A 14723-nucleotide genomic window follows, 5' to 3' on the forward strand; every position below is an offset into this window, starting at 1 on the left:
ATACAGACATAAGTGGGAAACGTTTTTACGTGAAACGCTTTTGGAGAAAAGGGAGAAAAGTCAGAATAGGAGAACCAGAGGGAGAGGCTATCGACTCTGCAATTACAAGGTAAGGGTGAGACTAATTTTCATTACTATTAAGGGTATGATTCTATAGGATGAATTTGGCATGATTAGGTTAAGTTTTGGTGAGAATTGGGAATTAGGTTTAAGACCGAATTTGATGATTGAATCATGAAAAGATGTTAGGTTGATGCTAAATTAGTGTACAGAACTTAGTTATGCCATAAGATGATAATTAGATGTTAAATTGAGGTTAGAATTAGGAGATTAAGTGAAAAGTTGGAATTTTTAGGTTTCTGGCCGTACTGACATTCATCGCTCGCACCTGCGAGCAAGAACACTCGCCTCTGCGAGCTAGAACCCAGAACTCGCAACTGCGAGCAACACAACTCGCAACTGCGAGTGACCTGTGAGCTCGCGACTGCGAGCAGAATAACTCGCCACTGCGAGTAAATACGTAGGCATCCAGAATGCACACTTTGCTCGCCATTGCGAGTGAAGTTACTCGCCACTGCGAGTTAGGCTGTTAGTTGCCCAAAATTGTCCGATGCGATCCTTTCGCACGTGTAGTCTTGAGATGACCTTAGAAGTAAGTTAGAGAGCTGTTTAGGATGCTTTCATAAGCTCCGGAAGTCTGTTATGGTGACTGAAACTAGAAGTGTTGCTGCATGAATGCTATAATGATGTTTTATGATATTTATATTGATGTAATTAATTCTTTATGTGAACGTTAACACAATCAAGCGTTGTTAATTGTTGTATGTTGCTGCTGTTTTCTGTTGTCGACTGTTAGTGTCTTGAGGTTGCATGAGTCGGTCTATGTTGTTGGAATTTAAGAAGTTGTCCAAGATTATGAGTCATATGAGTTGTACACGTCGTTGTCTAAGTTGTTGGGAGTTGAGTTCATTGCATACTCATTAAAGTTGGGGGCTTTAGGCCCGGCAGCCTTTGTGCTCATTAAAGTTGGGGGCTTTAGGGCCGGTAGCCTTTGTGCTCATTAAAGTTGGGGGCTTTAGGCCCGGCAGCCTTTGTGCTCATTAAAGTTGGGGGCTTTAGGCCCGGCAGCCTTTGTGCTCACACGTTGAAGAGCCTATTATGCTCATTTTGTTGCTGATTGGTACCACATGCATTTGCATATCAAGAAGTTCATGATGTTTAAGTTGTCAGGTTGTTGTCGAGTTGATAGAGTTGCATGGTCAAAGATGAGTCGTGTTGTTAAGTTGTTGTTGAGTTGATAGAGTTGCATGGTCAAGGATGATTTGTGATGAAAATTAGTAATGGTATTTGATGATTGTATTTGTTATGTAATGAAAAATGTGCTAATTGTTAATTGTTGATATGTTATTAATGTTTAAGTTGTTAAATGCATTTTATTGGATTATATGCTTAATGTATTGATTATGAAATCTCACCCCTTCTACGTATATGTTGCCTCGACCGTGGGTAATGTGCAGGTAATAAAGATTAGAGGCGTTCGTGAGTGGACTCTTTGTTGGTGTCTAGGTGCTCTGATACGTAACGGGATGGGGGCTTGCTTTTACTTCTATTCCTTACGTGTCTCTTTTATGAACTAATTTATGAGATTTTCCAATAAGGCCTGCGTGCCAAGACTTTTAGATGTTGAACTATTTTCCGCTGCAACAATTTTTAAGATTTTCATGATGTTGAATTTGAAGGATAATTATTATTATCCGTTTTATGATTTAAATGAAGTATGTGACATTCCGTTGTGATCAAAATACTCTGATTTTAAATGAAATTTTTATGTTGGGAAAACGGGGTGTTACATTATGTTGTATGTATTTTGATGACATTGGTTCATTAGTTTCTTCGTTTAATCAGTGTTTGTTAAATTGAGCCAATTTTGTTTTGCCATTTGAACACATTATGCGCCAATTAAGTTGTGTTATTTGTGATGACATTATGTTTGTGTTTTTAACATATTGCAGGACCAGAAGCTGAAGCTTCTGCCCTTGATATAGCATCAGGGCTCCTCGGTAGTTAACTGCCGAGGAAATATGAAACCAGCGGTAGTTAACTGCCGAGGTTTTCCTCGGTACTTAACTGCCGAGGTTTTCCTCAGTAGTTAACTGCAGCCGGTTTCATATTTCCTCAGCAGTTAACTACCGAGAGGATATTTTGGTATTTTACTCGTGTTTCTCAGCCTAACAAGATGTGTCAGCAACAATTTTCTAAAAGAATATTAAACCAACTCTGTTATTTTACATACTGAGTCATAAAAAAAAAATAAACGATATGTTTCTTTTCTCTTCACTGATTCTGTTTGGAACTGTATCTCATTCATGCACAAAAGTGGTGATTTATTAGGGGTCCATTCCAAAACTGCATAAAACTTCTGAGCTTGTTTGATATGATTTCACCTAGCTTTATCTTCTAATGGGGTGATTTTATACATGGTAATGGAATGAAATGAGAATCAATTAGATGTTAATTAATCATAAAATCAAAAGGAATTTGTGATGAGATTTATCAGGACCGATATTAATCTGTGATGCAGGAGAGATGAATTTACTTTTCTAAATATGAAGTTTGAGAAGTTTGAGAACAAACTTAGTAATATAATATGTGGGACATTGTTCTGATTTTATTGAAATTAATCATCCGTGAAATTTCGTGGAAACATTACCCGTACCGTTTAGCATTTTCCTTTTTAAATATCCATGATAACCATGTCTTTAAACTATCATATATTATTCCTTCGGTCACCCTTTAAATAAAAAACCATTTTTTTTATTCTTTGAATAAATGATACATTTAGTCTACATTATTGATTTTATACACGAGTTATTTAATGAATTTAAAAATTGTGTTTTCTTATAATAGTGACTAGAAGAAATACATATTTTTAATTAAAATCATTTCGTTAGTTAACGGTTAGTCAATGTAGACGTATCATCTAATTCGATCCTTAAAATTTATTTACAATTTGTGGATAGGTCCTCAAACTATTAAATCATAAGAAAATTGATTATATATATATATATGGGATAGGATCAAATGACACCAAGGGGTGTGGTTATGGTGCATAAGGAAATCCTTATGCACCGTGCATAAATCTCAGTCCATTAACCGGTAGCCCAACATAATTGTTTCTACACCCCAAGTGAAAGCTTAATTCTAATAACAATTAATATCTCATTACCATTTATTTTGTTTTTACGGAATTTAATTTGTTTTCATAATGTCCTAATTAATATTTGTCTATTTTCTCACATTAGTAGTGATCATTGGTCTGATTAGTAGCCTGAAGCATTTACGTGAATCACAGTTTAATTAATTTTTATTTTTTTGACAATCGAAATTTCAGTTTAATTGTTCACGTAAATGCTTAAAATCATTTTAATAAAACAAAGAAAAATGCTCCAGTTCAGAAATTTTGTACACTAACATGTAAAAAACTCAACATGTCTTAGATAAAATGAAAACATGTAATAAAAAATGAAAACATGAAATTATGCCAAAACCATTTTGCTGTGGAAATGGTTTCTGTGAATTGTACTCCAAAACCATTGGATGTACTTAATGGTTTTCAGTAGGTGAAAAAAACTAAGGACCTAGAGTCATTGCCATCATTCAGTTTTGGATTAACACAATTGGAGGAGGGGGAAAGAAATGGTTTCTGTGAGTTGTACTCTAAAACCATTTTGCTGTGGAAATGGTTTCTGTTAGTTGTACTCCAAAACCATTTTGTTGTGGGAATGGTTTCCAGCAAGAACAACATGAACAATATTTTCCAGCAATTCATTTTTTGAGCTTTCACTACAAATCCATCAAACACTTTTCCAGCAAACAATCATCAGATAAAAATTTCCAGCAACAATCTTTTTCTTTTGATTTCAAGAACAACACTATCTCCATCAATATTTTTTCCTTATCTCACAAATAACAACAACCTTTTTCAAATCATCATCATCTAGAATAACACAACAAATCCGAACTCAAGCAATCACAACACAATCCGAACCGGATCTGTACAAAACAAAGCTGGTTCTAGATCTAGAAGAAGAAGAAGAAGAAGAAAAAGAAAGGAAAGGTAAAACCGTGATCTATTTTTATAGATCTAGAACAAACCGTTGAGTTTTCGAAAAATCTAAGGCCATATTCATAACCAGTGCGAAAAAGGATGTCGAAAAGTGTCTTCAGTTTTCAAAAAAAAGAACGTTGAATTTTCCGGCGCGGTGGCGCCGCCCTGTTGGGTCGGCCATCACCGCGCCGGCATTTTAATTTTGATCGGAGAAGATAACCTTTGTTGCAGAGCTTCTCTCTCTAAAATAATTTAGAGAGAGAAGCATTTTAACTTATGTTTCACTTATACCTCTTTCTTTATTCCTTGATTTGGTGTAAACGTCAAAAAAAAAAAGATTTGGTGTAGTTTGAGAGGAGAAACCTAGGATTATTACACATGTACACTAGATCTGATGATTGTGAATGATTTATGCACGGTGCATAAGGATTTTCTTATGCACCATAACTTTTGCCGACACCAAGGTGTCAAACTAAATTTGACACCAAATCCTAACCATCAATCCATTTTAATCCGACGTCTCTCATCAAGTCATTAAATGCTCACATGCTTTATCAAATGATCCAAATTTTAATTTAAGAAATATATATATATATATATATATATATATATATATATATATATACTGAAATATAAATAAAAAGAAATTTAACGCAAAATTTCAAAGTCCGCTATAGCTGGATTTTTCGATGTTGAATAGCACACATATTCAATATTCAACATAGCATTAAACACGACTTTTTTTGTATAAACATTAAACACGACTTAAGTTTTTAGGATCAAAGGGAGTATTAGCAGTGTTCCAAATTGGTCCAAGGTCCATTTCTTTTACAAAGTGGGTCAACCCAAGTTACTAGCTAACACGTAGATCATCACATGGACTTGTCCTAAGTTTTAGCCAAACATTATTAGATTATTTAAGTGTTTATTTGGTACAACATTTTTTTAAGTAGCATAGTGGCTAGAGTCCACACATTTTAAATTTTAAATATGAAGAAGTAAAATGTCCGAGGTTCGAACCCCAACTTCTATATATAACATGCAATTTTCATACCAACCGAACTAAGCTCGCAGGGTACAACAATTTATTTAAATTGTTGAAGGAAGATACTTATAATAAGTTTTTTTATAATTGAAAAAAAGCAATTACTTATAATAATTGCTTGAAGGAAGATACTTATGATAATTGAAAATAAATGTTATGATTTCGTGTAATATATAAGAAATTACTTATACCTACACGTAATTGATAGTCACCTCCTCGCAGTTTTTTTAAGTAGTTTCGTGGCTAGAGCTCACACAATTTAATTGTGGTAAAGTGGAGTGTTCAGGGTTCGAATCCCCGACTCTTCCATATAAAATGCAATACCCCTATCAACTGAGCTAAGCTCACGGGATCAAAAATACTGTTGAAATTTGGGGCCTAACTCATTATTACAAAATCGGCTTCTTATGTTGTGGGGACAAGCGGGGATATATTATTATTTGATGATTGCTTGTATTTCATGCCAACAAATACAATTTTTTTCTTAATTATAATTAAGGTAAGAGGAAATATAATATCATTTTCAATGTTTTATAAGTATTTTTTTTTTGAAGAAAAAGTTTTATAAGTATTGTTTCTTTACAAAATGCTCCTTTTCAATTTATCATTAAAAAACGTAAGTTTTTAAATTGATTAAAATTTATTTTCTTCGAAAAATTGAACAAACCTGGCTCGCTATGCCCACATCATAAAGCAAGAAATGTAAAATTTAAACAAGGGTTAAATTTCCCCTAAAAAAATATAAGGGTTAAATTATTTTTTTATCCCTATAAATTTTTTAAGTTTCGCTTTTAGTCTTTCAAAAAATTTCTTCAATTTTTAATCCTCTAAATATTTTTCGTCAACACTTTTGGTCAATGCTTCATGTCGTGTATACCTTTCACATTTTTTAATGACTTTTCACGAATTTTTAAGACATTATGAGAATCTCTTCCATTTTTTTTAACAAAACATGAATTAAATATTAAATGAGTTTTTTACGCACCAAAAATATAAAAGTTTATATTTAATTCATCTTTGTAAAAAAATTCAAAAAATTTGCAAAAAAAAGGATTTTTTTTATTATAATAAACCCGACTGCAAAAAATAAATAAATTAAAATCTTGTATGAAACACATGAGTTAACACAAATTAAAGGTATGAATCAAAAGTGGTGACGTCAAATATTTGGAGGACCAAAACTTTTATTTTGCTGATATTGCTTTAGTGTTCACTTTAGACCTCAATAATTATTGTGTCGGTCTTGTTCCTCCGTTAGTTTTCTCTCACATAAGGTTAACTTTCATACTCATTCGTATACAGCGTCCATCTCTGTGTCTAAATAACAAAGTTGTCGATAGAAATAGGGTCATGATATGTGTCTTGAGGCTATATATTTAAATATTCTATAAATAACATGTATTTTATTAATAAATTTGTAAAAAAAAATATTTATTAAGAAAATTTAAATCTTTTACTTTCGATAAATAAACACAATTTTAAATACATAATTTCTATTTTTGGTATACTAACATTGTTCTAGACGCACGTTAACATTTTCAATAATAATATATGATTTACCAATTTGACCTTTGCTAAATAATTATTGCTATTTTCAAAGTTGGACAAAATACCCTTTCTAGAAAGAAGCAGCCTTATTATTTTATTTATTTATACATGAGAAACTAGTCCAAGAACCTCCTCAGCTTCACTCAGAACGACTAACTAGGTCGATGCCTACTCCTCCTTCCTCTTAATCTAATCGACTCATCCTTCCGTTCATTCTTATTCTTACTTACCATACGCATTTTTCAATGAAAGATGCCAAAGAAGATCTTCTCCAATCATGCATGCAATGCAGTGTCATTTTTAGAGAGCAAGCCACATCCGTGGCCGGTCCCTATGCTGAATTGAAGTTCGTTTTACATTAATTAAGCAGATATATTTGGTACAACAAATTTATCACGTTGCATATTACATTATATCCAAAAAAAATGAAGAACGAGTAGAATGTCTAAAGTGTTGATGTGGGAGCTGTTCTGCCACCAATAGGTAGAAAAGTCCCATTACTCCAATGTGTTCCTTGGTGTTGTTGTATTTAGACTCTAAAGTTAAAGTTTCACCATCATTTATCTTTAGAGAGCCTGGTTTAGGATAACAGGTGGACATTCCTACAACGTAGCCTGTCTCATTTCCAGCTTCGTTTCCATTTCCATAACTTGGTATTGAAGAACATATAACCCTCTCATCCTGAAAACATAATCCATAAATGTCATAAAACACACTACTATGTAACAAAATGACACTAATGACAATTTTATACTTAACCTCGAGAAAATTCGAAGAATATGTCTCTTGAGGTTGCAAGATCAAAGTATTACGCAACACCAAGTATTTAAAAATAACCGTAAGTTGTATGTAACTATTGGAAATTACCTGTCCATATAAGGTGGACCCAATTCCACCTGAATGTTGATGAGCAACACCATAGATCACATAGCCACCAGTTTGAAATGGGAGACTTGTCCTCTTCACATGAACACAACCATTTTCCTCCTTATGGTTTATGCTGCAAGATTCAACTTGATACTCAACCTGAAACAAAGAAATCCACGTTGCTTTACTATAATACCCAACATTGGAATAGTGTTACATTTCAGAGTTAAATTGAGATTGAGACAAACAAACTACAAATTTGGATTCCTTGCATTCTCGAGACTCTACATTCACGCAATCGACATAGACTGTTGGTTCAAGATCGGACAGTCCTAGATTTCAAGCTCCGTATTTTGGATTTTAATATAAAAAAAAATAAAAAAAATCAAAATTTGTATATTTTGTGAACTGACCGATCTTGATCTAACATTCGATGCATTGACTGCGTGTTTCGTGATGAATTCATTTACCTTGCAATCATGATCTGAGTTCATTCCTTTTGAATCATCTGATAGTTTCAAAGTATCGGTAACATCAATTATATATATCTTAACAGCCACTATAAAATCATCCCAATCAACCCATTTAACTGTGTATCTTAAGTAAAGGCTTCTCTTTGGACCCTCAAAACCTTCCTTCAACTTGCACTGTGTATAATCGTAACAACATAACACGCCTCCTTTATAATCTGACCTTATTGACCTTCCATATTCATCAACTGTAACATTATAAAGGTCACACTTACACTCAGTGCACCCTAACTTATCCTCCACACCGCGCGTATCAATGGCATGAACGTTTACCATCCATATCTCCTCATATCCTTCTGGAATATCTGCAGGATTACCTATCTCTATTCCGAATGGATCCGGAATATCGGTCACCGTTCCTCGTGTTTCAGATCCAAGCCCAAAGTACTGTCCGTTTTTATTTCCTTGGCATATACCACTGTTCCTCAGCATAACATTATCAGAATTTTCAGGCATCCTTTGGCCATCATTTCTTATGTGTGTGACATGTTTACTTTGTTGATATCTTTCAACAACCCAATGATGGAGATAAGTTTCATGGAGAGGTATAGGATTACCAGCTTCATCAACTACTTCAGCATGAAAACTCTTGATTGCTATATGACCTCTTGGAAAATCAATATCATAATAATATCTATTGATAACTGATCCAGGTCCTAGCTCAAATTTGGGGGACAAAAATACAGATGATTTTATCTTATTTTCAGTTTTCCCAAAAGAACCTGAGCATGGTGTGCCAAACAACAGCAAGAGTATTGCCAATGGAAAAACAAAATGTCTAGGTACAGACCACATGTTGATCTGCCAAAAAAATATTTATTAGTAATTTACTAATCATTGACTAAAAAATATTAAACAGAAGATTGTGAAAAATGTATTGTGTTCATATTAGTACAACAAAATTATGAAATTAAATGAGTATATATATAACGATAAAAAAAAAAAAAAAAACTTGCAAAGTACTAGTCCTCCAAATAATAGAATACTTAGCTTGAAAAATAAACAAGCCAGATAGAGTTTTCAAATTGCATAGAAGAGAAGATTTTTAAAACTTTAATTATGACATAAACTTATAGCCAAACCTTAATTATGACATAAACTGAGAGCTAAACAACTTTCTGATTTCATTTCAGTGTTTTCATGCATTCATAAAGTCAAAACGTTAGTGACTGTCAGATCTAGATCTAACACCTTAGAAAATGCATATTTTAACATGGATCATGTTAACTAGTGTCCCCGAGACACTAGTTAAACAGCTAAAAATGGAAAGTAAAAACAAAGTCAGCATTAAAAGCAACACTTTTTTCAAGTTTCAAAAAGTAAAATACACAATTTCTGAGAAAACATTTTCTTTTATAATTCCTTAACTAGTGCCCCGGAGACACTGCTTAACATTTCCCTTTTAATATTTACTCTACTATTATAAAACATCGAGTTGGATTTTGGATCGTCCAATTTTGATCGAACATATTCTAATATGTGAATGTGTGAATACGTGTACCTACGGTAGGAGACATGGTTGTTTTTTTTTTTTTTTTTAACAAAATGAGTATGAACCATTGGATAAGAATTAATTAACTTTTTGATCAAAATACTTACTATACACCAACAACATCCAATCACTTTCTTTTATTTTAAATTACTCTTCTATTTTCTCTCTCAACCAGGTACCAACCTAACCTTGGTGATCTTCTTGTTGTTGCGACTCAAATTTCATCAACAAAGAAAAAGGAGAAAAACATGACATGAATCAATTTTCTTTCCATATAAGAAGTTAAACCCATTTTCAATTAATTTTCTTCGATTCATATAAGAAGCTAAACCCATTTTCAATTAATTTTCTATTCATCCCATTGAAAAAAAAGAACCCAGAACATAAATTCATAGCAGAATAACAGACCCCCAAAAAATGGAATTCATAGCAGAAAAGAACACATGATATAATTAATAAGAAGCTAAACCCTTACAGTAACATAACAACAACAAATTTGATGCACCGAAGGAGATTTATTTGACTTTTATTTGATTTTTATTTCATGGTTTATAAATGATATTGGATGATCCCTCAAAAAAAAATGATATTGGATGAAAATGGAAGAGGTTAGAAAATTTTCTCTCTAATTTTTGAAAAATCTAAACTTGTAATAGTACTTTCTTTGAAGGAATCAAAACAATTGCAACACCCATGTCGGCGGAGGAAGTATTTTCGGTAGATGGTATTGACGTGCAGGGTTTGGAACGGCGACGACATCAATGGATAATAGCATTCCTTCCTTGCCCAGATCTTGATAATTTTGTTGTGGTGCGGTACTGTTTGTGCATCTGATAGCTTCATATCTGGGTTGAAAGGAGAGAGAATATGAAAAGGGAGATGGATAGGTGCCGACAATGTACAATAAGATCTACATGCCTTTATTATCCAACGGCCAATTTGTTCTTGTGCACTTTTGTCAGAAAAAAAAAAAAAAAAATCAATCTTGCGCACCGTAGGAGACCTACAAAGGTCTCTCACGGTAGACGGTGCCGAAGTATTAACAATTGATCACACCAAAGTAAGATTTGAGGAACATAAAAAGCAACAGCATGTAGAACAGGTTGCGTACCTCAAATTTAGAGTGTGTGTGAGATGGTTTGTATCATTCAAATAGACTCACATGTATTTATAGATAGATGAATGGGGTTGAATTGAATGAAAGTGTTTTTTTTTGAAGAGCCACGTCCTCAGATTACTTTCACTCATGAGAAAGTAAAGTCCAAATTTGCTACTCAGCGTCCCTTTTTTTTTTTTTTTTTCTTTTCAAGAAGTTAAATTAACCCACTTAAATTGATACTGGAGATAATCGAACCTAAGATTTCGAGGAGGAGCACACTCCCAGGTCCCAAGCCAATACCACCAGGACAACTCAAGTGAGTTACTCAGCGACCCTTTTTATAAAAGGGTTTGTCAAACAAGTGCAATATTGCTACATTACACATGTTAAAGAAACTATAAATAGCAACTTTTTAGTGAAAAAAATGAAGAAATTATATATTTAATATAAAATCTACAAATTTCAATACAAAACTTACTATTTTAATTTCCTTAACATATGCAAATTTTCACATGATAGAAGAATTCATTTATAAAAAAAAAAACTATAACAAAAATCATGATTATTGAAAAAAGTTGTTGGAGTAGTAAATTTGTTTGAAACTTATGTGATTATTACTATATTATTCTTTATGAATAAATGTATTCAATGTTACTTTTTATACCCAAAACAAAATGATACTCCGTATCCAGGGTCGTTTCTACGAATCCGGAGGCTCGGTTTTGTAAGTGAAAAGAGGCCCGTAATAAAATAAAAATGTATTTTTTTAAAAGAACAATGTTCTATGTAAAAATTTTAAAAGATAAATACAAGGTGCCGTATATATGCGATACACCCAAAAGTGAAAATCACTACCGTATACACGAGGAACCTCAAACCACCCTCCCAGAAAAACACCCACCTAACACCAAAAGCAAGTTGACTCAATTCTAATAAGCCTAAAACAAGACAATAGAATCGAAAAAGGAAATCAAATCAGAGAAGAAGAAAAGGAAAGTCCGATGGAGTGATGGTGATGGAACGCATGGTAGAGAAAGAGAATAAGGATTTTTTTAATGGGGTAGTACTTAGTAGTACTACTTGACTATAATTTTTTTTTGAGACCCATACCTTGGGGAAGCCCGGCTCCATCGAGCTCCTTGCACAACCCAAGGTTCTGACCTGTCCGTATCAATAAAGAGTATATTTTAAAAAAGAGTAATAAATATATTTGTAGATGATTTTATATGTGAACAATTTTTTGTAAATAGTTTTGTAACTAGGAACTGATCAACTATTTGAATTCGTTATTCAGTCATTTTATTTTTCCTTTATTATTACCAGTATTCATTATTATTATTTTTTTTTGAGGAAAGTATTCATTATTTATTTCACTCTTGGATTCATTTTTTTTTTGTTGCTAATATCACTCTTGGATTCATTGTTCATTTTTTCCGAATGGTGGGTTCATTTATTCATATTTTTCGTCGTATCCCTCATTAATACAGTTGAAAACTACAAACCATGAGTCGGCAATTCAATACACTTAGGCAATTGGAACACACAATCGGGCCAGTAAATATTATCAATTTTTTCTCCTTAGCTTAGTTGGTATGTATAATGCATAATTATAATGCATAATGTATGTAAGGTCGGTGGTTCAAACCCCGACCACCAAAAAAAATATATATTAATTTTTTTTACCCAAATTTCTTTCGTAAATAAGTTCATGGAAGTATTGGTAAGTTAGTTGAATCGATGTCAGTTCAAATTTTAAGTCTCTTGATTAATCTGAATCGGTACTTATTTTGTCCTTGATTATAAAACCATTAAAAAAAAGTTTTGTTTTTTAAATATAAAATCATCTACAAATTTCTACACAAAAGTAAGTGGGGATTGATTATATTTTATATAACCATAATTTTATATTTAAATTTTTATTTTGAATATTATGAACTATGTATGCTAACATTTTTTTCGATCAAGTCTATGTATGCTAACATTGGTATAATAATAATCGACACTTTTGTGTTGTGTTTATGCTATAAATAGAGAAAATTACTAAAGTTTGATAGTTTATCGACATTATTATTGCATATGTACATTCAATTCTTTAAACTTTACAAATTAATCATTCCAATACGAAACTTATACTTTTATATTCTTTAACATGTGTCTTTTAGGTACAATTTAACAAGACCCTAAAATATATACATTTTATATAATACATTTTTTTAGGGGGAAATCAAGATTACATATTTTATTCATTTCTCACTAGCTTGTATGATAATTAATTATTTTTTAAAAATATAAAAATTGGTATTTGAGGAAAAAAAAATACATCTTAAAATTTAGAAAGATAAATACCTAGTACAATTTTAACTGTCGTTTAGTAATTGAAAATTATATTCTATCACATACTCTTAAAGCTTATTAGATCTAGCTTATCACTTAACCTAATATTTCCCTCCACTAATCCTGCATTAATTACTAATAGAAGCAACCCTAATTTTTTTAACCCTCCTCTTCTACTAACCTATTTGAATTTCAAAAAATTTATCTGCCTCTTGATAAAAGTTTTAGAATTTTTAGTCATAGATCACTAGATACAAATTATAGCATATCATCAATAACAAAGAAAGAACAAAAAATTGTGTACCTTGAATTAGGTTGACGAAAGAAGCAGAAGGATGAGAGGGATGACTACCCTCATTCCGTTTAGCACGAGAATGTTCAGAATACAATTAACCGTCTGATGGGATGACGTTTAAATAGCTAAACGGCTGAGGGCAGAGACCTCTCATTGAGCTTGGCTAAATGGTCCAACCCATCACGGTCCATTTAGAAAGAATAGCCCAATCACACATATTCATGAACTAATTAGTGCTTAACACAATAGACCATAATTTATATTATGACATTAACTTATAATAATTGATTATTGTCAATCCATAATTGATTAATTAAATAATTAATCCAACAATCTCCCACTTGGATGACAATACTCAATTACTAAAAGAATAAAAAAAAATTCACTTGTCATAAATAATTTAAATTTTAAAATTATATGTATGGTCAAAGCACTAATCATTCAAAAGAGAAGTAAGCTTTAATGCTGTAGAAATTGAATCCGTTAGGGAAAACAAAACATACAGATCAAAGATTCATTTTTCTAACAAATGATGAATTTATAGTGACACGTTTGAATTAAAAGAATGTGTCACTAAAGAATAGCCCAACCATTTTAAAATGCTATAACAAACTCCCACTAACCCAAAATAACATAGACTTAATCAAATCATTATGAGTTACAATACTCATATATATAAGTCTGTGGTTAGTGGTTCTGCCAATGAGTTTTCAATATTACAGAAGTCATATATCCACATAGGTACACGAATAGTAATTACTTATAGGGATATCATATTAAGAGAGTGTAATTATATATAGTCAAAATTAATAAATGTTCTACGACATTCAATTAATCCAAGTTTTATAAAAAATGTGACTATGAAAATCCATAAAAGCAAAATAGGAAATTCAATAATCCCCAAATTGGATTAACATAGACACTTAATTTAAAGAAAAAGATGTGGATTAATGTGGCCACTAGAATGTCAATAACAAAAGAACATTTATGATTATCTCAAATTATAAGTACCACAAGAACACAATATCATACTCGATAGGAGTATTGATATTATACTTTGTACTTACTATTTATGACCTCATAAAATGTGGAATGTTGGTAAAACAGAAGCACAATGTATATTTGCATGCCAAGAAGTTATTGTGCATATTCCAACAAAATTGACTTAAGCATCCAATTATGATGCTCATTGAGATTGATAGAATTTTAATATATATCTCAATATAATAGAATGAGACTAAAGTTTAAAGTCTCGTAAGCTATGCCATATTTTATAGTGTGCACAAGAGTATATGGCGATGACGAAAATAATATTGTGTACAGATTTCTCTTGATCTCACATATAATATAAACAAGAGTGAGATTTCTCATTTGAGCTCATAATATATAGTGTTGTGTACACACT

The 14723-nt window shown here is 32.1% G+C and overlaps 1 protein-coding gene across 2 annotated transcripts; it reads right to left on the reverse strand.

Annotated features, from left to right (window-relative positions):
* Nucleotides 1-6866: 6866 nt before the first annotated feature.
* On the reverse strand, nt 6867-10733 carry LOC146932806 (uncharacterized). 2 transcript variants are annotated; one of them, XM_085704559.1, is made up of 4 exons: nt 10702-10733; nt 8039-8899; nt 7569-7727; nt 6867-7382 (listed from the first exon to the last, which is right to left on the reverse strand). In XM_085704559.1, the coding sequence occupies exons 2-4, from the start codon at nt 8891-8893 to the stop codon at nt 7107-7109; spliced, it is 1290 nt and encodes a 429-aa protein (XP_085560685.1). In that variant the 5' UTR covers nt 8894-8899; nt 10702-10733; the 3' UTR covers nt 6867-7106. The 2 variants fall into 2 exon arrangements, with proteins under 2 accessions (XP_085560685.1, XP_085560686.1); XM_085704560.1 differs by having other exon boundaries at nt 9181-10733.
* Between the last annotated feature and the right edge of the window lie 3990 nt (nt 10734-14723).

The sequence above is a fragment of the Medicago sativa genome, chromosome 4 (genome assembly GCF_051527215.1).
Source record: "Medicago sativa cultivar Bolivia chromosome 4, Bolivia_mono, whole genome shotgun sequence".
Classification (NCBI taxonomy): Eukaryota; Viridiplantae; Streptophyta; class Magnoliopsida; order Fabales; family Fabaceae; genus Medicago; species Medicago sativa.

Excerpts from the sequence above, each read along its gene's own strand:
- LOC146932806 (XM_085704559.1), bottom strand. The coding sequence starts at position 8,893 with ATGTGGTCTGTACCTAGACATTTTGTTTTTCCATTGGCAATACTCTTG. Across the intron at positions 7,728-8,038 it reads ACTCAGATCATGATTGCAAG|GTTGAGTATCAAGTTGAATC; the intron begins GTAAATGAATTC and ends TCTTTGTTTCAG. Across the intron at positions 7,383-7,568 it reads GGTCCACCTTATATGGACAG|GATGAGAGGGTTATATGTTC; the intron begins GTAATTTCCAAT and ends TTATGTTTTCAG.